At 46.4% G+C, this 23,476-nt stretch overlaps 1 protein-coding gene across 3 annotated transcripts in view; it reads right to left on the bottom strand.

Moving 5' to 3' along the window:
• SLC6A2 (solute carrier family 6 member 2) overlaps positions 1–23,476 on the bottom strand; it is a 49,565-nt gene that overhangs the window by 9,822 nt on the left and 16,267 nt on the right. For 2 of the 3 annotated variants that reach the window (XM_010374981.2, XM_030924996.1), the window contains 4 exons: positions 10,714–10,852; positions 3,791–3,925; positions 1,696–1,799; positions 402–526 (listed from right to left, as the gene is read on the bottom strand). In XM_010374981.2, coding sequence (XP_010373283.1) covers positions 402–526; positions 1,696–1,799; positions 3,791–3,925; positions 10,714–10,852 — 503 coding nt within the window. The remainder of the gene's footprint in view (positions 1–401; positions 527–1,695; positions 1,800–3,790; positions 3,926–10,713; positions 10,853–23,476) is intronic. The other variant, XM_030924997.1, reaches the window with a different exon arrangement.

Below are 23,476 nucleotides of genomic sequence, written 5' to 3'. Positions count from 1 at the left end.
TCAGAAACCGCAATTCAATTGCTCACTAGCTGGGTGATGCCAGACAACGTATTTAGCTTGAGTCTCAGTCTTCCCGTTTGTAAAGTGAGTCTATTGACACTTGCCTGGCAGCCTTGTGAGAACTAAGTGGAGGTATTTCAAGTGCTTAGCCCAAGGCTGGTACAGAGAGGACATTCCAAAATCTGTTCCTTCCATCCTGACTCGCAGGGTGCATGGGGCCTGGGACTGCTTGGAATTCCCACTAATAACCTCAGGGGAAAGTCAATCACATTGGTGGTTTGGACACCTCCATGGACAGCCTAGAGGTCCTACAGCCATGTAAGAGCCATGCAGCCAAGAATAAGGTAGGCTTTTCAGCTCCCTCCTCAGTGGGCTGGGGCCCAGGAGGGCTGCCCACCCACCTTCTGTGGCCACATCCTCAATGTTGACCTTGTGTTCATGGGCCATGTAACCGAGGATGGAGAAGATGGCAAACCCAGAGACGAAGCTGGTGATGCAGTTGATGCTGCTGGTCAGCAGGGCATCCCTGGGGGAAGAAGCACAGTGAGGTCAAGTCCCTTGACACCCTCAACCCTATGCATTGACTGCTGGGCTGGCTATAGAACCTGCAGCCTGGCCCCAGCATCAAAGGCCATCCCCCCTTCAGCAGCTCCTGCTGCCACATGGATCCAGGGCCCCACCATCACTGGTGCAGGAAGTAGGCTAACTGCTTATGGATGGAATAGCCTGATACCAGAGTCTACTGGCAAACTGCTGCCAGGGAATTGAGTCACCAGTCTCCTTCAACAAACCTTCCATGGCTGCTCCCCAGTGCCTCCAACTCCTCATCCTGTCATTCAAGAGCTTTGCAAAGAAGACCCAGCCTTCCTTATACATTTATCTTCCAAGACTCCCAAGGTGTACTCTGAACGAACCATAAACTGGTCCATAAACAAACCACTTCTTTGCATTTGCCTGTGTTGTCCCCCTTCTCCCCCAGTGCCTGCTGTCCACTCCACATCTGCCTAGCATAATCCTAACTATCCTCCAAGGCTCATCTCAAATTCACCTCCATGCACTGGTTTTCTTCTGTCAGGGGCTGATCACCCCATTTCCTTACCTCCCTATAGCCTGTCCCCCTGGTATGAATTCATCAGACTCTGTCATGTACCAAAGACACTGTGATTCTGCCTTAAGCCTTGGATAGAGTGTAATGGAAGTGGACCCAAATTTGTGCCTGTGTCTGAAGTCCCAACAGCACTGGGCCAACAAGAGGTAGCATTGAGTGCTTCCTGAACTGAGCTAGATCATGGCCTTCTGAGTCTCAGTCTCCTATGGAGTCTCACATCTGACCCTGCCAGGCCCTCAGCAGCTGGGATATTCCACCCCTGCCTGCCTGGGCATCTGATGGACAGAATCCATACTGAAATCTTCACAGTTCTGCTCTGTCACAACTACCCATCTCCCAGTGCTGGTAACCTCAACTTTTCCCGTTCCACACCCCACATTTGTTTAAGAGGCATCCTGAAATGAAATGTGTTCATCAGAATCCTTAGAGGACATGTTCCAGTTTATAGAATGCCCAGGATGGTTCACAAGAAGAAAATTTGGCTTGCCCAGGGAGAGTTGGCTTCCAGACCAGAGCCCTCTCTGCCATCCCCACAAAAGTCAATCCCCAGGATTTACAGCTTCTCGGAATTCTGAGAAGAATCTTACCTGTAACAGTTGTTGTCAAATTTGTTGTAACTGGCAAATGCAATCAACACTCCAAATCCAGCCCCCAAGGAAAAAAATATTTGAGTTGCGGCATCAATCCACACCTGAAACCAGCAGACAAAAGCCATCAGCCTCTGCTTCCTACACCACTGGAACACCTCACTGCTCTGGAAGGGCTGAGAAACCCTGGGGATGCTCTGAGACCAGAGGAAACATGGTCTGAACCAGAAATGGGCAGCCCTGGCAACTCCTTCCCCTGCATCCTGTACAAAACAACTGCAGAGAGAGGCTGGGCCTCTCTAGCATCTCCCAGCCTTGGGTAGTCATGAGTGAGCTCACCCTGTAGGAAATCATTCACTCCATTTCATGCCCTGATTTTCAAAGAAAGTTAACAAAATGAAAAGTTCTAGGCTAGAGTGTGAATGGGGCAAGAACACAGGGTTATGGCCATCTTAGGAGTTATGGAGACGGCATCGTCAGAAAGTGAGGACCATTCCTAGTAGGCTTCTACAAGCCATAGACAATGGTGACTCCTTGGGGGCCACTGGGGCTTACTTATTCCATCAGTTGGGTGATAAAAGCACATGGATAGAGGCCTGAAGATCTGAATTCCTTTCCAACTTCTCTGTCTCATGTTCTAGCCCTGGTCAAGTTCATTTCTCTCTGTCTGTTTCCTCATCAGTATAATGGGAATAATTATACTTCACCCATTCAGACTAAGAGCTGAAATTCAGATTTTTTTTTTTTTTTTTAAGCCAGGGTATCACTCTGTCACCCAGGCTGGAGTGCAGTGGTGTAATCTTGGTTCAAGCATCCTGAGTAGCTGGGATTTCAAGTGCACGCCACCACGCCCTGCTAATTTTTGTATTTTCAGTAGAGACAGGGTTTCCCCATGTTGGCCAGGCTGGTCTTGAACTCCTGACCTCAAGTGATCCGCCCGTCTCAGCCTCCCAAAGTGCTGGGATTACAGGCGTGAGCCACCACACCCAGCCTTGCAATTCAGATTTGAGAGATGTCTGTCATGCCCCTACTGGTGTTAGTCCAGGCTTCCCCAGCTGTGCAAACAGAGGGCAGCATGATCTGATGGGGGAAGACAGATCTGCTCCTTGATACTGCACTGAGGGCTTAGCTTCTACACATCTGAAAAGCTTAGCATAAACAGTCACAGAACAAATAGAAGTCTAACTTATTTTGCAATTTACAAGGCTGATTTGTGTCTTATGCTCTGTTATCTTTCTGGCAGCTACTACGAAAATAGGTTTTCTCTTGGTTACTGGTCTATAACACTGCAGTATGTTGGAACATTACAACTATGGAGATGCATATTGGGATGCATCTCTCTTCATCCTGTGCTGCTTAGGCCTGCCAGGATTATTATGGGTTCAAATAAAGAAGCCCGGAGAATTGTAAGATAGCAATTGTAAGATGTTGAGGTGTTCTCACTGAGGGGCCCTGCAAGAGGAGGCTGGAAGTAATCTCAGCAGTTATCTTAAGATGCTCAAGGTACTGAGTACCTCTATGATAGTCTCTGCTCCCACCCTCCCTGCTCTGCACTGGACTCCACTACCAAATTCACCCACTTTCACCATAATTTGGGCCTCTGGACAGGGGCAGTGGTTGGATGAGGGTTTTGGGGAAGAGAATTGGCAGGGCCTCCCTGGTGGCTAAAACTATCCTTGTGCCGACATCACAGGATGGTGGCAAAGACCAGGTTTGGGGATCCGAGAGTAGCAAGAGGGCAGGGGGTGGCTGGGGTTGGCTAGGGAGCTGTGGGCACAGGACAGGAGCAAGGTCCCAGGACATAATGTCCTCTTCACAGGGAATTTCTCTCCTCAAAAAGAGTAGTCTGTGAAGACCACCAGATGGAACCGCAGAATCTCAGGCCTCCAGAGAGAGATGGGTGGGCTTATGGAGCCTATCAGGTGCAAATCCACATTGGTCAGATGGGGAAGCTGCAGCTCAGACATGGAAGGATCCTGTCCAAGGCTACACTGTACATTTGTGGCAGAGCTGGGACCAGATTTTCCATCATCACCTGCTCCTGAAAACCCTCCCACAAGCCTGGCCCAAGGCTTGGTGGTCACTGAGCACTGACCGTGGCCTCTTTCAAGCGGTAGAAGTCGATGTGCAGGTAGGCATTGATGCCGTTGGAGGCGCCGGGCAGCGTGACGCCGTGAACCAGGAGCACGAACAGCACGAAGTAAGGCAGCGTGGCTGTGATCCACACCACCTGGGCAATGGATAAGTTCAGGTGAGAGCCTTGCTCTGGCCCCAATCCCGTGGTGGGCTGGCGGGGCACAGAGTCCTTTCCCAGGGAGCCAGTCATGCTCTTTCCCACCTTCCTTTACCCAAGGCACATGCTACAAGTTCCAGTTCTAGGCAAGGCCCTGAGGCAGAATCCAGGGCTAGACCAGTAAACGGACACAGGTCACACCCTAGAGAAGCTCAGAACCCAGGGTGAGAGTCAGCTGCACTGGGGATAGTACTATGATGGAAGCCAAGGGCACAGCAGGGCAAAGACTAGGTCCTCATAGCACAGGATACCTCCTCATCCACAAAGCCACCTCTCCTGACTCCTTCAAGGAAAGACTGTTGACTCCATAAAATGAAGAGCTTTCCCATAGATAGAGCTCTCTAAAGGAAAAGAGCCTAGAGAGGTGGTGAGGTACCTGTCATTGAAGTTGTCCAAGTGTTGCTATGAATACAGGCATTGGCAAAGGATTGCCTAGATCAAGGTGCAGTTCATGGACCAGGTAGAACTAAGTCCACCCACCTTTGTGCTCTCCCCTTTCCCCCTCAGTCCTGTGTCCATCACACCATTGCTACTGGTTGCTGCATGCACCTATCTGACTGGCAGGATATTTAGAAATATCAGTCAGTCTCTCTCTCTCTCTCTCTCTCCCCCCACTCTCTTTTTCTCTCTCTCCATCCTCCCTCTCTCTCTTCTTGCCCTCCCCTCCCTCGTCTCCCTCTCCTCCACTCTCTCCCTTTTGTTTACATCTTCCTCTTTTTCTTTACCCCCCCTTCAAGCATATTTTCTTTCTTAAGCACATTGCCCAGGAAGGGATGTGGCTGGACAGAAAGCAGAACCTCTGACCATTTTTCATCTTAGTGGGAACAGATGTGGGATACAGACAATGTATCTTGTTCAGGAACACACAAAGGAAGATATTATTCCAGACTAAAAAGAAACACCCCATCCCCTTGTCCAAGTTGGAGGAACAGAAAAGAAAGGTAGAGGCAGGGATGGGGGTGTTATGTGGGTTTCCTTGCTGTTCCTTCTCAACCTCGGCTACACATTCAAATACCCTGGGGGGAGTTATAGGTACAAATGTTAAAGCTCAGATCTCATTCTTGGAGTTTCTGGTTTAGTTGGTCTAGCGTGAGCCTGAAATGAGTATTTTTTTAAAGCTCCCCAGATGATAAAATTGTGCAGCCAAGGTGAGAAATCACCACTAGGTAGAGACAGCCATGGGTAGCCTTGCAGAAAGAAGGCTGTGCCCAAGTAAAAACTCAGGTTAAGGTCAAGGTAGTCAGACTCAAGGAGGACTCAGCTGAAACATGAGAAAACCTATAACTTAAATGCCAGATGGTTCCACCCCCGCAAAGCCCTCGAACTACGTAGCCCCAAGAATCTTCACACATCCCTAAGGAGAAAGTGAAAACCTTGAAACATGAAAGTTCTTTGCCAGGATAAAAAGATATGGGCTCTAAATGAAAATAGAGACATAGAAAATAAAGCCATATGTTTTTTATACTTGTGTTTAAGGATGGCGATTTATCCTCTTCTTTTACTTGTCTTTCCCACTACATCATGAGCCCCTTAGAAGTAAAATCCTACATTTTTCAAACTTGAATCCCCAGAACCTGGCATATATGAGTCCTAATAAATGTTTATTATATGAATGATTGGACTAGGCAGCGGTGTAGATGAATGATTGGATTGTTAGGTAAATGGATGGATGAGTGGATGGTTGGATTATGATTGGGTAGCTGGTTAAAAGGATGGATAAGATGATTAGGTGGGTGGAGGGTTGAGTAGATGGATGGATGGATGGATGGATAAATGGATGGATAGATGGATGAGTGGTTGAGTGATAAATCAGAAAGTTAGTGGATGACTAAGTCAAAGAATAAATGCATGAACAAGTGAATGAATGAGTAACTGAGTCAGCATGGGAGTGAGTAAATGCACAGTGGTAGACACATCTTCTGGGCTCAGAAGGAATCAGGAAAGCCTCCTCTATTTCATGTTATCCACTTGTTTCTCCATCACTCCCTTGTTCTAAGAAGGTCTTTGTGGAAATGGGATTTCCACTTGTTTTCTTTCAGGGAGGCAAGAACAGGAAGGCCAAATTGCATAACAAATAAGGAGGGAAACATGCCCTGGAAAGTGAAGCTGTTGCATCTGGGTGACCTTATGTTAATCAATCTTGGATTCAGTCTCCTGATCTAGGACAAATAGGTGTAAGCTCTTGGCAAAAGGCACAAGGAGGAGCTCTCACATCTCCTTGTGATTGGTTCTAACTGCTCTGGTCTCCTAAAGCTTACATCAATAGCTGCAGCCCAGCTGCAACGCTCAGCCCAGCAAACCAGGTGAGACTACACTCCTGTCATCAGAAAACAGTATCTTGACTTCTGACTCCAAGGAATCTCCCATTGGGCCTGGAGGTGGCCCTGCATTGGCCATTTTTGATGGCTATGGATTCAGTTTCCCTAAGGAATACATCAGGCCGTGACTGAGCTGAGACCCTGACTATTATAGTCAAGCATCAAGATAGCAGGGAACTTGTTTTGTCTGTGCCCATGAGTTCAAAGCTAAACCATCTGAGTCCTGTTGAAGATTCTCAGAATTGGCAGTGGGTGTTACTTCAGCTGCCTAAGATCTTGTGTTGAAAGAAGGATTCCTGGATCTTTGGCCAACAGTTCACTCATGCTCACATGTACCCTGAATGCACAATGGGTAAACAGAAGAAAGGCTCAGGTTCTGTCATCTCCACCCCAGGCTTCTCAGCTCTCAGAATTCCAACTTGCAACACAGCTCTGGCCATGAGAACCTAGACTTAGTCCAATTTTGAGCACAAGATCAAGAAAGTAATGAGCAGCCCATTGGTCTTGGCAAATGTCCTTAGTCCCTAAGGGAGGTCACTGGTTTCTATCACTTTAAATCCATACCTGCTGGTGTTTCTATGGATAATTTGTGGGGTTCTAGGTTACCAAATTCAAACTGATGGCTCACAATCAAAATGAGGACCTTGGCTCCACAAAAGAAGGAACTTTCAAATTGATAGAGCTCTCTCAAGGGAAAGAGCTGCCCAGGAAGGTGGTGAGGTGTTTGTCACCAAAGTCGTGCAAGCCTTGCTATGAATCCAGGCATTGAGCAGAGGGCTGCCTAGATCAAGGTGAGGTCCACAGACCAGCAGCATCAGCATCACCTGGGAGCTTGTCAGAAATGCAAATTCTCACCTCATACCCACTGAATCAGACTCTCTCAAAGAACGACCCAGGAATGTGAGTTTTAGCGAGCCATTTTGGTGATTCTTACACACATGAAAGTTTGAAAAACACGGCCCAGGACCTGCTCTAAGGTTGACTTGGAAACAGATGACACATGTCTGCACTTTATCACTGTGCATCTGAATCAATTTACCCTTTACTGATTAAGAATTCGTGATCCTCTGAACTGGGTTTTAGGGACATTTTCACTAACAATAAAGACACGATCTTACAAAGTGGGATTTGTGGGGTGTGGGGTAGGCACTGATGTTACTGAAGAAAACACCAAGCTACAAATATTTTAGTCTATGCCTCACTCATGTGTGAACGATGCTGTTCATTATAACTGAGTCCAATCCAGTCACTAAAGTAAGCTAGGACCAGCACAGCCTTCACTTGCCAAGACTGGAGGTATGAACATTTGCAATTCATTTGAGGCCAGCTCTGAGGCTATGGAAGCCTGCTAAGAAAAGCTCAATGTCCTGTTCCAGGTTCAGTCTGGAAAGAAATAAGCAATACTCTTGGTTTTCTCATAAGCCAGTTTATAAAAACAATTAAAGACAGAGTACAGGAATGTCCTGAGTGAAGCTCCCCATTCTAGAAATCTCGTCTAGAAATCTCGTCTCCATGGACTGCCTGTGGCATGCCTGCTTAGGGACTTATGCAAAATGTGTGCTGTGGCTTCAGATGGCACATGCAGAGGGGACTCATATTCCTCTCTCATTGTGTTTCTACATGGGGCACTTTCCTAGTGTAACACCCTGGTTCGTGCCTCACCACCTTCTCTGAAGGTGCATTTTAGAAAGAACTGAGCATGCTCAGCCCCACTCCTCCTGGTCTCTTTTGCACCAGCCTGCCTGCAGACAACATATACTCCACTCTAGCCAAGAGGTAAACTAAGTGGGACAGGCTCTACTCTCTTTGGTGATGGCCATGGGGAACCCAGTCTCGGAGTGCAATATTAGAAGTCTATGGTTGTCCTGTGCCAAGGCCAGAAGCAGTATAAAGCTCATACATCTTCTGCAGTTCACAGGAGTGGGCCCTGTCTCCCCTCAGGGTCTCTGTCTGTGCCTGCAGAGGCCAGGAGAACTCTGTTCCTGGTACCTAGGAAAGGTGCAGAGAGTGCTAGACCAGGCTGGCCTGGGACTTCCGCATCTCTACGACTTTGCTTATGTAGTTCCTTCCACTGAGAATCCCTTCCCTCCACCCCACCTCTACCTGTGCCTGCCTGACCTTGTAGACCCAGCTCGAATGCCACCTTCTCTATGGTCTTTGGAGACACTTTCAGTTGAAAGAGCTTCCTTTCTCCACTAACGCAGCATCTCACACTTTTTGACCACGACTCATGCTAAGAAATACCTTCAATATCAAGACAAAATACACATAAACTTACAGATAGCTATAACTGAAACAAAAATTCCAACAGACAGCTCTTACTTTACTATGTGCAATGATCTCTTATTATCTAGACTTTTTCATTTTTAAAAAGTGTGATGACCCACTAAGCTGATTTAATTATGGTTTTTAAACCCACAGTTTGTATTTCTATTGAAATGTAATTCGACTACTGGATGTGAAACTATCTCCAAGGTAAAGTTAAGCTTAAAAAATAACAAAATATATAATAGTGCACATAGTTTGTGACCACTGGTTGTTATTAAATGGGGACGCACACATATGTCTCTGGATAGAGACCCAAGAAGCTGGTGACATTGGTTGATCCATAACCTGCCTGCAATACACATAGACTAAAGCAACTGAAGAAGGAACCTGTCTTATTCTCGCATCACTAGTACTAGCATCAAGCCAGGTACATAGTAGGTGTCCATAAGTGGTTGATAATTTGAATTAAATTCAAAAGAATACTTAATGAAGTTCCCCAAACTTATATACCCACCCATCCTTCAATCACCCAATAAATATTTACTGAAGATGTACTAGGTGCCAGGCATCAGAATGGTAATGGTCCTATCCTGGTTTTGCTCAACCCTAGACTTTCTCCAAGCCCTGGTCTGCATTTTGTTTGAGTGTTTTCTTAGGGTAGATACTGTGTCTCCAACATGCTGATAGGAAATTCTATCTTCAGTTCTCGATGGATTGCATCCCTACTGGCTGCTGCTCCCCTGCTACTTTCTTTGCTGTCAATGGCATGACCAAGAACTCTAAGAGTATCAGAGAGAACTCTGGTGCACACCCCCTTTACAAAATCAGTTGCCTAATGAGGCTTCTCCCAAATTAACAACCATTAAGGTTGATTAAGGTAGACTGTTGAGGTGTGGCCCCCAATGAACTCACACCTGTGTGTAATTCCTTCCCATATGGACACTAGGTTTTACCACAACACTTGTTTTAGCCATGGGGACAATAGCAAGAATGATGCAAGCAGAGACTGGAAGAGCTACTTGTACACCATTGTGGCTTGTCTGCTTGGAACATGTTCTTGGAACTCAATTGCCATGCTCTGAGAAGCTCAAGCACCATAGAAAGTCTATGTGGAAACATTCGAAGATGCTCTGGTTGGCAGCTCCAACTTAGCTCCCAGTTAGTGCCAACTGCCAGCAATGTGTATGCACCATCTAGAATAGCCAGCCCACTGAAGCCATGTAGTCCAAGGAATATCACATGAAGCAGAAGCACGACCCAGCTGATCCCAATCAACCCACAGAATTGTGAGAAACAGTAAAATGGTTGTTATTTTGAGTCACTACATTTTGGAGTGGTTTGTTACACAGCAGTAGCTAACCAGAACACTGGAAAGAATATTTCCCATCCACATCCTCTTTAATACAGTCAAGCTTCTAAATAGACCCTGTAGAGCCCAAATGGGGTTGTTGTTCCCATGATGTTCCTCGGGCTAAAAATCAACAGGAGCCATTTCCTGAATATTCCTCACCCCTGAGAGGCTGACTACAGGGAGACAGTGTCACCCAAGTTCAGAATGCCAACTCTGGACTGGCCCCCATGGGTCATCTAAAGCTATGCTCTTCTCGTGAAGGCACCTGGAACTCTGGGGGCACTTCTTTCTGTATCGGAGGAAACACAAAATCCAGCATACATCTGAATATCTTCTAGAGCATTGTTTTTTTCCTAAAAAATTCAGAGGGGGGATTTATTGATTTTACGGTCATATTCCAGAGTAGGATGCAACATTTGCAAGAAGATTTAGGTCGAGATTCAAGATTCATCAAGGGCATATTGATAGCATCTCTAGACTTTGTCCTGAGACCTTTGGGGTATCCCAGTCCCTGGTCTCTGCTATTAGGGAAGCTTTGGCAGGAAAGTGTGAGAAACTCTGATCCACTTATACCCCTTCAACCTATTGTTGGCGAGACACAGACTTGGGGAAGGGAAGGGAAAGGAAGGAAGGGGTTTGTCTAAGTCAGTGGCAGAATTGGGGCTTGAATCCAGGCTTTGCACTTCCAGCTCCATCTTTTTTGTCCACCAACTACATAATTATTGCTAGAAATAATCACACCCACCAAGGTTGATCACCCAACTGAAAGAGAAACAAAGAGATATTACCTTTCCTGATGTTTTCACCCCTTTCCAGAGGCTAAAATACAAGACGATGACGACGACCATCAGACAGAGCAAGAGCTGCCACTGGGGCAGGCCGATGTCATGAATCCCGCTGCTCTCATGAAGGTGCAGGACACCACGCCTGCCCAGAGGAGAGGGGAGAGGACCAGGGTAAATGGTGTCAGGGAGGACAACAGGGGCCGTGACTACAGGCCAGTCCCTGCAAATGCACACTGATGGAGACAGGACCTGGCCACTCTCCCCTAACTCGGGGGTCCCAGCCACTGCCATGCACCACAATGGGCCTGCCCTGGTCAGCCATGGCCTGTGCCCAGGACCAGTCTGTCCTAGGAGAGGCAAATCATCTGGGGAGATTCCAGGCTTATGGCTGCTGTTAAAAGACAAAAATCTCTTAAGTGCCTGCTGCTTGCCTAGCCTTGGAGTAATAAATAGGGAAGGTTCCTGTCCTCATAGAACTCACACTGTAAAGAGCAGTTCTCAGCAGGAGGGAGGACTATTTTGCCTCCGACCCCCACCCCAGAGGATATTTGGCAATGTCTGAGATGTTTTTTATTGTCCTGACTTAAGGAGAGGTGGTGCGACTGGCATAGAGACTATAGGTGCTGCTAAACATGCTGCAGTGTACAGGACAGTCTCCAATAACAAAGAATGACCCCTCCCAAAAGGTTCATATTGCTTAATCTGAGAATCCCTGGTCTAGAGACTGAGACAAGAGTGAGCATTTCTCCTATTGGAGAACAGCTACTAAAGCTAAAGATATGCTTATCCTGTGCCCTAGATATTGACTCAATAGAAAATTGTACACATGTTCACCAAAAGATATGCTCTAGAATGTTTATGGCAGCATTATTTATAATAACCCCAAATTGCAAAGTACTCAAATATCCATCGACAGTGGAATGGATAAATTAGGATATATTTATAAAGTGGAGTATTTTTTTTTTTTTTTTTTTTTTTTTTTTTTTTTTTGAGACAGGGTCTCATTCTGTCACCCAGGCTGGAGTGCAGTGGCACCATCACGGCTGACCGCAGGCTCAGCCTACTCAGGCTCAGGTGGTCCTCCCACCTCAGCCTCCCAAGTAGCTGGGAGTACAGGTGTACATCACTACACCTGGCTAATTTTTGTATTCTTTTGGAAGAGACTGGGTTTTGCCATGTTGCCCAGACTGTTCTTGAACTCCTGGGCTCAAGCGATCCAACTGCTCCAGCCTCTCAAAGTGCTGAGATTACAGGTGTGAGCCACCACATCTGGCCTAAGTGGAGTATTATACAGCAATTACCTCCAGAGGGATGACTCTCGCACACACTGCTGAGAAAAAGAAGTCAAAGCCAGAAGAGCACTTCCGTCTGACTCCAGTCATATAAAATTCAGCAACAGGCAAAACTGACCTAAAGGATTAGAAGTCAGGAGAGGTGTACCCTGGGATGGGGGTGAGGGGGTTACTGACTGGGAGAGAACATGATGGGGACTTCAGGACACTCATCATGCTCTTTCCTGAGCTGGGTGAGGTTACTGGCTGCGTTCAACAGGTATCATTTTCTGAGCTGTCACTTGATGATAGTCACTCCTTTGGAATATGTTAGCTATCAATAAAGTGTTTTTTTGTTTGTTTTCATTTTTTGATTTTGTTTTTGTTTTTGAGACGCAGTCTTGCTTTATCTCCCAGACTGGAGTACAATGGCGCAACCTCGGCTCACTACAAGCTCTGCCTCCCGGGTTCATGCCATTCTCCTGCCTCAGTCTCCTGAGTAGCTGGGATTACAGAAGCCCGCCATCATGCCGGGCTAAATTTTTGTATTTTTAGTAGAGACGGGGTTTCACAATGTTAGCCAGGCTGGTCTTGAACTCCTGACCTCAGGCTATCCATCTGCCTTGGCCTCCCAAAGTGCTGTGATTACAGGCATGAGCCTCCGTGCCCAGCCTGGTTTTTTTAAGTAAGAAAAACAAACAATCCTAAGGTGGTCTGAGAATATTGGGGTCCCTTGTACAATCTACAATGAAGAAATGATAAAGAGAATTGTAAACAAAATGACCGTTTGCTAATGAGAATCTAATCAAAGTCGGTTAGGAGCTAAGGAAAGGTCAAATAAGACAGACTGCTGAAACAATACAGCAGGTCCCAGGGGAGAAGGGTTCCCCTGACCATTCTGCACCCTTGCAAAGCAGAGCAAACAGAACTGGGAACAACTTGGTGTAGTATTTGCTCTGCACCCTAATCGTTCATTCCTCACTGAAGGCCCGCTGTGAGCCAGCCCATCTGGGCCTTGGACACACACAGGAACTGCTCGTGCACCGTCCTGACTCTGCCTTGGTGGGCTTGTATCGTAGCATGGGAGGCAACACTACATGCAAATTCACAATAAAGCATGACACATGTTGGGAGGTTCAAGGGAGCTGCAGGGGCCCCCACAACGAGTTCCCACTTCTCTGTGTCCCACACTCAGAGGCAACAGTCAGCTGCACATTGCCCAACACCCTTCAAACCCAAATCCAGTGTCACCTCTCCTAGGAGGCCCCCCTGATCACCATTGATAGGAATCCTTCAACCCTTCCAGTTCCTGTGGCTCTTGACTCAGTTGCTAAGAGAGTCTGCCTGTTCCTGCAAGGTCAGGGCTAACTGTATACAAGGGTCTCCCAGGATGAGGAGGTGAATTAACCATTCCTGGTCCCCAGTGCTAAGCCCAGAACTGGCAGTTAGACCTGTTAGCTCATGAGAGATCATTAGATTAGAAACAGATAAATGCTCCCAGCCTTTCTTGCTAAACCCAACAATCCCTCTACTACTGAAAATGAGATTCCAGGATCACCCCAAGAAGAACAAGGAAGGAAAGAGGGTCAGTCTCCCACATACCCTCAATCTTTCTCTTAGCAACTCCTCCCCTCACTTGTGGCAAATTTCTAACCCTTTTGCCCAGATCTTTCATACTGCCCAGGGCACCACACATTTTCCCATGTGGAAACTTCCCTGTCTCATTCTATAGGCGTTTGCACTCAGCTAGAGGTCCATTCAGAAAGCAGCTGCTTAATAGATTTATATAGCCAGGCATGGTGGCTCATGCCTATAATTCCAGCACTTTGGGAGGCCAAGGCAGGTGGATCACCTGAGGTCAGGAGTTCAAGACCGGCCTGGCCAACATGGCGAAACCCCATCTCTACTAAAAATACAAAAATTAGCTGGGTGTGGTGGTGCATGCCTGTAATCCCAGCTACTTGGGAGATTGAAGCATGAGAACTGCTTGAACCCTGGAGATGGAGATTGCAGTGAGCAGAGATCTTGTCACTGCACTCCAGCCTGGGCAATAGAGCGAGACTCCATCTCAAAAACAAAACAAAACAAAACAAAATAAATTTGTACTAGGTGTTAGAGGCAAACAGCTTAACATATCATCCTTCCCTGGAAGGTGGCTTTAATTCCAAAACACACATTAATGGCAAAATTGTACACACCTGCAGTGGATAAGATCAATTGTCTGTCTGCCAGAGGCAGATGACAGCCCTTGCTGGAATCATCACAAATGATGCAGGAAGATTCCGACTTGTAAGGAAAACATATACCCTGAGTCTGGAAACTTACTTAGCTTATCCTTGGGTAGGAATTAAATTTGTTTCCAGGCAGGTGAGAGAAAGGCTGAAGGCCACCAGCGAGGCTGATTCATTCACTCTTTCATCATTTATCCACTCAAAATAGATGTCTGTTATTTGAAAGAATGTGAAGGAAAATAGAAAAATGTGGCACAGAAATTGTCTGAGCTCTGGGGTCAGACAGACCTGGCTTCCCACCCTAGCCTTACCACCAGCTCCCGTGTGACCCGAATTCTTTTATTGATTCCACAAACTCTCTCTGCACCTCTGTTCTGAGCCAGGCAGTGTGCCACGGGCTGGTGGCATGGCTGTGGAGAAGCAGGTGACGGCTCCAGCCCCCTGGGGCTCTCAGGCAAGGGGACAGTAGTGAGTGTAAACATTCCCCATCACCGAGTCTTTCCCTTTTCAGTAAAAGGACTCTGATGAGGGCCGAGTTATAGAATATCAGATAATAATACCCTGAACCCAGGAAATGCTCAATAAATGGTAATTACAATGATCATTATGGTTGAGTCCTAGGCTTCAAGGAGCAGCAGGTGTCAGCAAGGGAGTTAAGGGTACCCAGAAAACTCAGTAGAGGGGGTCAGTTGGGGAGACTCCGCTGTGAAGGTGGCAGGTGCCTTCTCTGCTGGCCGGAAAGGTGACAAGAGGTACACCGGTGTTGGGGAGGGAGCAGTCAGGAGAGGGGATGTGAGCATGCATGAATGAATGAGCAGAGTTGGGTAGGTCATCAAGGTCTACCCAAATCAATGTCCCCTCCCCAGAATGGCCCCCATCCCTGCAGCTCTCAGGCTAGCTGTTGTGGCCTTAAACTCTCACCCTGCATCATCTCCCCCATGCAATCAGTTGCCATGTCTGGTCCCCGCTAATGCTATCTCTTGGTTGCTCCCTCCATCACCACCCCCACTCTCCCCATCCCAGGCCAGACCCACATTCTGTCTGTGATGGTTAATATTCAGTGTCAACTTGATTGGATTGAAGGATGCAAAGTATCGTTCCCAGATGTGTCTGTGAGGGTGTTGCCAAAGGAGATTAACATTTAAGTCAGTGGACTGAGAAAGGTAGACTCACCCTCCGTCTGGGTGGGCACCATCTAGTCAACTGCCAGTGTGGCCAGAACAAAAGCAGGCAGAAGAACATGGAAAGACTAGACTGGTGTAGTCTTCTGGCCTACATCTTTCTCTGGTGCTGGATGCTTGCTACCCTCAAACATCAGATTCCAAGCTCTTCAGCTTTGGGACTTGGACTGGCTTCCTTGCTCCTCAGCTTGCAGACAGCCTATTGTGGGATGTCACCTTGTGATCGTGTGAGTCAATATGACTTAATAAACTCATATGAGATGTATATCATTAGTCTGTCCCTCTAGAGAACACTGACTAATACACTGTCCTTCCAGAGTTACTGTAAATGACTCCCACCCTCTCCCAAATCCAGTCTCTCTGCCTCCTGTCAGCCCCCTTACATCCACTGTCTGTGCCACTGCAGAACCATCCATCCCAAGTGCTGTTCTAACCTTGCCACTCTCCTGCCTCCAAAGCCTTAGAGGCTTCTTAGCACCTAAAACAGTGGTTCTCACTGGGGGCAACTTTGCCCTTGCCTTCCAGGGACATTTGGCATGTCTAGAGAGACATTTTTGGTTGTTACATCTGGAGAGGAGGGAGAAGCTGCTGGCACCTAGAGGGTAGAGGCCAGGGATGCTGCTAAACATCACAGATACACAAGACAGTGTGCACCCCTGTCCCCCAACAAAGAATCATCCAACCGAAAAAGTTGAAAGCATCGAGGTCCAGAGGATAACAATGTAAGTCTCTCAGAATCTGAGGCCTTCCATAGTCCATCCCGTGCCAAGTTCATCCCCGGCCTTGCCACACCCTGCCTTTCACCCCTGGCAGCAGCAAGCTACTTGTCAGTCCCTGGTCATAGGGTGCATCCATGGCTCTGGGCCTGGGACCTTCTGTTCCTTCAGCCAGAACACACGTCCGAGCCCAATTTGTCTACCTGGCAAACTTCTCATCCTCATCTCAATTCAAAATGATCCCCTGACTTAGACCCCTCTGCTATGTCCTAAGAGAGAGAGAGAAAGCAGAGGAAAGGGTGGCAGGGCATAGGCATATTTAAAAAGACAGAGGACCAGGCTGGATGCGGTGGCTCACACCTACAATCCCAGCATGTCAGGAGGCCAAGGCGGGTGGATCCTTGAGATCAGGAGTTCGAGACCAGTCTGGTCAACATGGTGAAACTCTCCTCTGCTAAAAATACAAAAATTAGCCAGGTGTGGTGGCGTGCACCTGTAGTCCCAGCTGCTTGGGAGGCTGAGGCAGGAGAGTCACTTGAACCTGGGAGGCAGAGGTTGCAATAGCCAAGATTGAGCCACTGGGTGACAGAGTGAGAATCTGCCTCAAAAAAAAAAAAGAGAACCAGAGGCGTATAATGACCCTATCTGATGCTTAATTCCACTACTTCCTGTGGTTTTATGGGACAGGTGTTGAATAATGTCAATTGTCATTTGGTTGACTTGACTATCCAAATAATGGGGTGGGGGGAAGCATGGAACCAATCGTCCTTCCCCTGAAACTTGCCAAAATGCCTCTGGTGTCCAATCTCATGGTTGAAATGCCCCCCAACAGGCCCAGCTGATGCCCCATGCATGCAAAGTCCACTTTCAGGGTTGTAGAGGTTGTTTAGGTATTTCATCAGTGAAAAGATCTGGACTCCCAAGCTTACGCCCAAGAAAAGCAATGAGAATCCAGCCCCCTCTCCCCAGCAGGCCCAAGCCTTGGGGGTTAGTACAAGAAACTTGTTCTAGTTTTCCAGAAGTTTAATGAAAATGAATCATCGTTAAGTGTACCATCCAGGCTTTCTGAAGTCTACACGCCAAAAAAGCTCAATTTCTCACTTGATATTTAGCACAGATGATTAATACTAGGGTGGAGGGAGACTTTTCTTCCTCACCAGAGACCGGCATGGGGTGGAAGTTTTCTGTTGCTAGGCACATGTTCACCAAAGGTGGCCTTTTACAGATAAAGTTACAGAGCTGCAGTTTCTTTTAGCGTGGGGCTGCTTGGCTTTGGGCCCAGAGCCTGGGGAGAATAGCAGTTTTGTTCCCTTGAATGATATGCTCAGTCCATCAGCCTAAATGAGTACAGGGTGATAACAGAATTGGCCAGGAGGTTTGGGGAAAGAGAAAAAATTTTCTATTTCCTCAGGATTGGCACTACAAGTCCCACTCACTGGGTTCCCAAACTGAGTTGAGGGGACGTTTTTCAAGCAGAAACATTTAGAAAAAAGGGCAGCATGCCATTAAAAAAAAGTCCAGAGGCAGCTGATGACAGTGCTGTGCATTACAAAGCACAGAGGCAGGCTCCAGGCAAGAAAGGGCGGTGTGAGAAGAACTCCTATCTTCATGCATGACCAGGCCCCTGCACTCCCAGCTCCGCCACTTACCTAAATCCCGAGCCTCTACTCTCTTATCTGTAAAATGGGAATAATTTCCACCTCCATGAACTGTGAAGATTAAATGGGATTTGGATGTGAGGAGATCCTCAGTGCTTGGCTGATGGTAGCAATGAAGGTTTGCATGGTTAGTGGAGGAAAGGTGAAGGAGAGGAAAAAAAGAGGGAAGATCTGTAGGGCAGAAGGCTCCTAAAATAAGCCCTGTAGGCTGGGTGAGGTGGCTAACACCTGTAATCCCATCACTTTGGGAGGCCAACGTGGGTGGATTACCTGAGCCCAGGAGTTCAAGACCTGCCTGTGCAACACGATGAAACCCCATCTCTACAAAAAATACAGAAAGTTAGCCAGGCGTGGTGGTGCATGCTTGTAGTCCCAGCTACTTGGGAGGCTGAGGTGGGAGGATTACTTGAGCCTGGGAGGTCAAGGCTGCACTGAGCCGAGACTGTGCCACTGGGTGACAGAGCAAGACCCCATCTCTTTTAAAAAAACAAACAAACAAAAAACCCTGCATTCAGTTCTACCTGGATCCCCCAACCCTTTCAGCCCAGTGCATGAGGAGGCCATCTTTTCCCACCACTCTCTGCTTACAGCTGAGCTTGGAGGAAGCTTAGGGCTGTAATTAAAGTAAGTAGGGTCTCAAAACCTATCTCACCTCTCCCTCCTGTTGGGTGTCTCTGCTGGGGCCGACATACTAGCCATGAAGACATCAGAGGAGGAATCAAATGCAAACTGGACTAGAGACAAAGTTATCATTTCCCAATTTAACTTACAAAACAAGGGTTGCCAAGAGTAAAAAGAAAAATCATGCTTTTTCCTTCATGGGAGGATGAGGGGGAGAGCGTTCAACCAATCACATGTGTCGGCAGCACTCTCTGCTCCACTATTCTTTACCACCTTCCCCTCCAAACCATGTTCATAAGGCAGAAAGGCCTAAAACCCCCACCTGCAAGCTCTCTGATGGTTCTGGAATTTTCTGAGACCATGCTCCTCCTCAGAAGATTGAAGGATGCCCTAGATTTTCCATGACATGAGACTAAAGAGATGTCAGCCTGACTCTAGCAGGAGTCTTACTCCAAGACAGTAGAGTGCAGTGAGTAAACAGGGGCTTCCAACATTGGCTGGATGTTAGAATTGCAGGAGGGGCTATTGATGGAAATTTCTGTGCCCTGGTTGTACCCGGACCAATGAAATCAGAATCTCTGGATGTAGAATCCAGGCCTCCATGCTCTCCAGGTGATTCTGATGTGCAGTTAAGGTTTAGAACGCTGGGCTAAGATCTTGGGCTTTGGAGATAGACTACCTACGTCCAAACCAACTTTTAATGCCACTTCTAAACTCTATGACCTTGGACAAGTCACTTACTGATTTGTGCCTGTTTTCTCATTCAAAAAAAGAATTTTAGACCACTGTGGTCAGGATTAAAATATAGTATAGAAAGGGTGCTTTGCACTATGGCTGGGATGCAATCTAAACTGGGTAAATATGATGTGTGACCATGACAATATTTCTGCATAATAACAAACATGTATAATGGATAGAGGCCGATATAACACAGAGGTTAAGGGTGCATGCTGTGAAGTTCCCCTGCCAGGCAGGGCTGGGGTTAGAGTGAGGAGAAGTAAGCTCCTACAGTGCAAAATGGAAGGAGATGCCCGTTCTCAGGGTCTTGCAAATGCATGCTGGCTGGGTCCAAATCTTGGCTCTGTGCAGTAATAGTTGTGTGGTTGTGAACTTTGCTGTCTCAACTGCGAAATGAAGCCTCCCCAAGAGTGTGATGAGGATAAGAGTTACAGAAACCTCATTAGGTGGGTGTGAGGCTTAAATCGAAATAATACATACAAGGAAGTTAGCAGAAAACCTCATACACATGGTAAGAGGTTAGCTATTAATGTGATGGTGAGGAAGACAGGTTTCTTACAGCAGATGCTCACGTTCAGTGACAGCAGTGGTTCAGATCCTCCAGGAGGGCTGGAGAGGTATTTGAGAATTTGATGACAACTTAACTATAGACCCTCTCCAAGAAAAATTCTAAAACACACAATTTTTACACATGCACGTTAGAAGTCCATGGAAATCATGGATGCAGACAGGTGGATGCAGGTACAGGACCCTTAGCAAATTCTCTGCAGTGAACCATGAGGATATTTCCTGGATCCTGAGAACACTGACTCCCTGAGGAGGCAGTAGACTTTTCAGAGGTCACTTTCAACCAAACTAAATCCCCTTGGCCCTGCTGCACCAAGATGGCAGGGAAAGAGATGGTCCCAGGATAACCCCCATCTCCAGATAATCAGGACTCATTCCCAGGTTCTGGGCTTGGGGAATCCATAGGACTGAAGGAGAGGAGCACTAAAGTTTTGTTGTTTGTGAATATGGTTTTTTTTTTTTTCACACTTTTTTGCACTGGCCACATATGTCTATTTAAAGGTAAATAAATTAAAATTAAATTAGAAATACAACTCATCAGTCACACTAGCCACATTTCAACTGTTTGGTAACTGCCTATGGCAAGTGGGTACTGTGGTGGATTGCACAGATATAGACCATTTCTATCATGGCGGGAAGTTTTACTGGGAAATCTTGCACTAGGCCAGGACTCAGCACACCATGGCCCCCAGGCCAAATCTGAGCTATGGACTGGTTAGCTATGACCTGTGAGATAAGAATGGTTTTTAGAGGTAAAATAAAACAAAGAACATGCAATAGGAACATATGTAGCCCGCAAATTCTGTAATATTTACTCTATGATCTTAAGCAGAAAAGTTTGGGGACCTCTGCTCTAGACCATGAGTGCCCTGAGGGTAGAGTTCAGGGGGAATCTATCCTGTCTGCCCCACAGCTTGTAACAGGTACTTTCTGCTTACCTGCTAGCATGTTTATGTAGGGATTGATGAAATGGAACTGACCCATGCCTGAGGGATGAAGACAATGGATGCTAGCTACATTGTGCACAGAGCGCTATGCAAACATTTTAAATCAGGTGGCTGAAAACAAGTCAGTCATCACCCTCCTCAAGGACATAAATGGATGAAGTAGAGGCTGAGAGGATTCAGGGAAGCCACAAATTAAATAATGATGGTTATGAGCTCACACCCAACAGAATGGCTATTAAAAAATCAAAAAATAACAGATGCTGGTAAAGCTGCAGAGTAAAGGGAAAGCTTATACACTGTTGGTGGGAATGTAAATTAGTTAAGCCAGTGTGGAAAGCAGTTTGGAGATTTCTCTAAGAACTAAAAATAGAACTACCATTCGACCCAGCAATCCCACTACTGGGCATCTACCCAAAGGAAGATGAATCATTCTACCAAAAAGACACCTGCGTGTGGATGTTCACTGCAGCACTACTCAAAATAGCAAAGAAAATGTGGTGGCCAGGTGCAATGGCTCATGCCTGTAATCCCAGCACTTTGGGAGGCCGAGGCAGGTGGATCACCTGAGGTCAGGAGTTTGAGACCAGCGTAGCCAACATGGTGAAACTTCGTCTCTACCAAAAATTCAAAAATTAGCTGGGCGTAGTGGTGGGTGCCTGTAATTCCAGCTACTTGGGAGACTGAGGCAGGAGAATCACTCGAACCCAGGATGCAGAGGTTGCAGTGAGCCAAGATCGTACCACTGCACTCCAGCCTGAGTGACAGAGAAAGACTCGGTCTTAAAAAAAAAAAAAAAGAAGAAAAAGAAAAAGAAAATGTGGTACATATATACCACGGAATATTATGCAGCCACAAAAAGGACAAAATCATGTCCTCTGCAGGGACATGGATGTGGCTGGAGGCCATTATCCTAAGTAAATTAATCCAGGAACAGAAAACCAAATACTGCATGTTCTTATAAGTGGGAGCTACATACTGAGTACACATGGACATAAAGACAGGAACAGTAGACACTGAGGACAACAAGAGTGAGGAGGGAGGGAGGGAGGGGGACAAGAGTTGAAAAACTACCTATTGGGTACTATGCTCATTAGGTAGTTTTGAGCATAGTACCTGGGTGGCAGGTTCAATCACACCCGAAACCTCAGCATCATGCAATGTACCCATGTAACAACCTGCTTGTGTACCCCAAATCTAAAATGAAAGTTGAAATAAAATAATAATAATAACAACAACAATAACAGTTATGGATTAAGACCACAGAATAAAATAAATATCCAGGGGCTCATACTGATATAAATGAATAACTGAATAAATAAATAAATAGGGGAGAAGGGACAATTCTTCCTTAAAGAAGAATTCCAATCAACTAATCTAGAAGGAATGATAGGCTGTCTGTGGTGGCTCACGCCTGTAATCCCAGCACTTTGGGAGGCCAAAACGGGTGGATCACCTGAGGTCAGGAGTCCGAGACCATCTCTATTAAAAATACAAAAATTAGCCAGGCGTGTTGGTGCACACTTGTAATCCCAGCTACTCAGGGGGTTGAGGCAGGAGAATCACTTAAATGTGGGAAGTGGAGGTTGCAGTGTGCCGAGATGGTGCCACTGTACTCCAGCCTGGGTGACAGAGCAAGACTCTGTCTCAAAAAATAAAAAAATAAAATAAAATAGAAGGAATGATGGAAATTATAAGTAGATAAACATGATGGTAATAGTCCTTACTTGCAAGAATCATCAATGAATGCTAAGAAATGTGGACAAAAATGAGAATCAAGATATTTGTATAAACTCAATGTATGTCCCTAAAAGACACTTATTACTTATTTCTCTACACAGGAAGAAGCTGGCAATCTCCACCTTAATCAAGTGTGCAAGGTTAACATCACAAGCAACAAGACATTGATAGCATGTCTCCCCACCCCTGATGGAATGCACTGAGGAAGGCACAGCATCCTTTCTAGGATAATCTTGCCAAAATGCATAACCTCAGTTTAATTATGAGAAAACAACAAACAAACTCAAATCAATATTTCACAAAATACCTGGCCAGTACTTTTCAAGTGTCAAGGTCATGAAAATCAACGAAGAGCAAAGACTGGTGAAGATTAAAGAAACGTGGCAATTAAATACCAGAAAAGGACATGAGTGGGGAAATCGGTGAAATTCAAATAAGGTCTGCAGCTTGTTAGCTAACAGTGTATCAATACTAATTTTCTGGTTTCAAACTCATACCATGGTTACCCAAGGCGTCAACACTAGGGGAAACTGGGTGATGGGTATATGCACTATTTTTACTACTTGTTTTGTATAATAGTATTTCAACATAAAAGTTTCTTTTTTTAAATGATATTCTGTCTTGCACCAACGGCCAGGGCTTCTCATGCATACATGGTCCAGATAATTTCCCAGAGTTGCCAACAGCTGGCCTGCTTCCCACTTCTTGAATTTTCTCCAGGCTCTGATTATGTTCCCCCACAGGAACTCCAGAGGGACAGCAGCCCAGGGTGAGTCAGACTACAGCTTCAGGGTCAGATCAACTTGGGTTCAACCTGCAGCTCATCGCCTGCCCTTGAGCCCCAGCTCTTCCCTTCTCTGACGTCATCAGTTCCCGTGTCACCTCCTCAGAGGGGTCTGCCCTGACTACCCACGCAACCGTTCTTTTCCCTCCAGGATTGATTTTTCCCACATACCTGGTTTCAGTTCCTTAAGAGCAGTTACACACCCCAGAAAGTGTTGCATTCCCTGCAGTGCACACACACTCTAAAACATCCTCACTCCCTTACCCGTTTACTTGTGTATTATCTTCCCTCCTCCACTTTCCTCCCCCAGAATGC

The sequence above is a fragment of the Rhinopithecus roxellana genome, chromosome 20, assembly GCF_007565055.1.
Source record: "Rhinopithecus roxellana isolate Shanxi Qingling chromosome 20, ASM756505v1, whole genome shotgun sequence".
Classification (NCBI taxonomy): Eukaryota; Metazoa; Chordata; class Mammalia; order Primates; family Cercopithecidae; genus Rhinopithecus; species Rhinopithecus roxellana.
The sequence above is the reverse complement of the archived record's forward strand: the minus strand, read 5'-3'. Positions and strand labels throughout refer to the sequence as shown.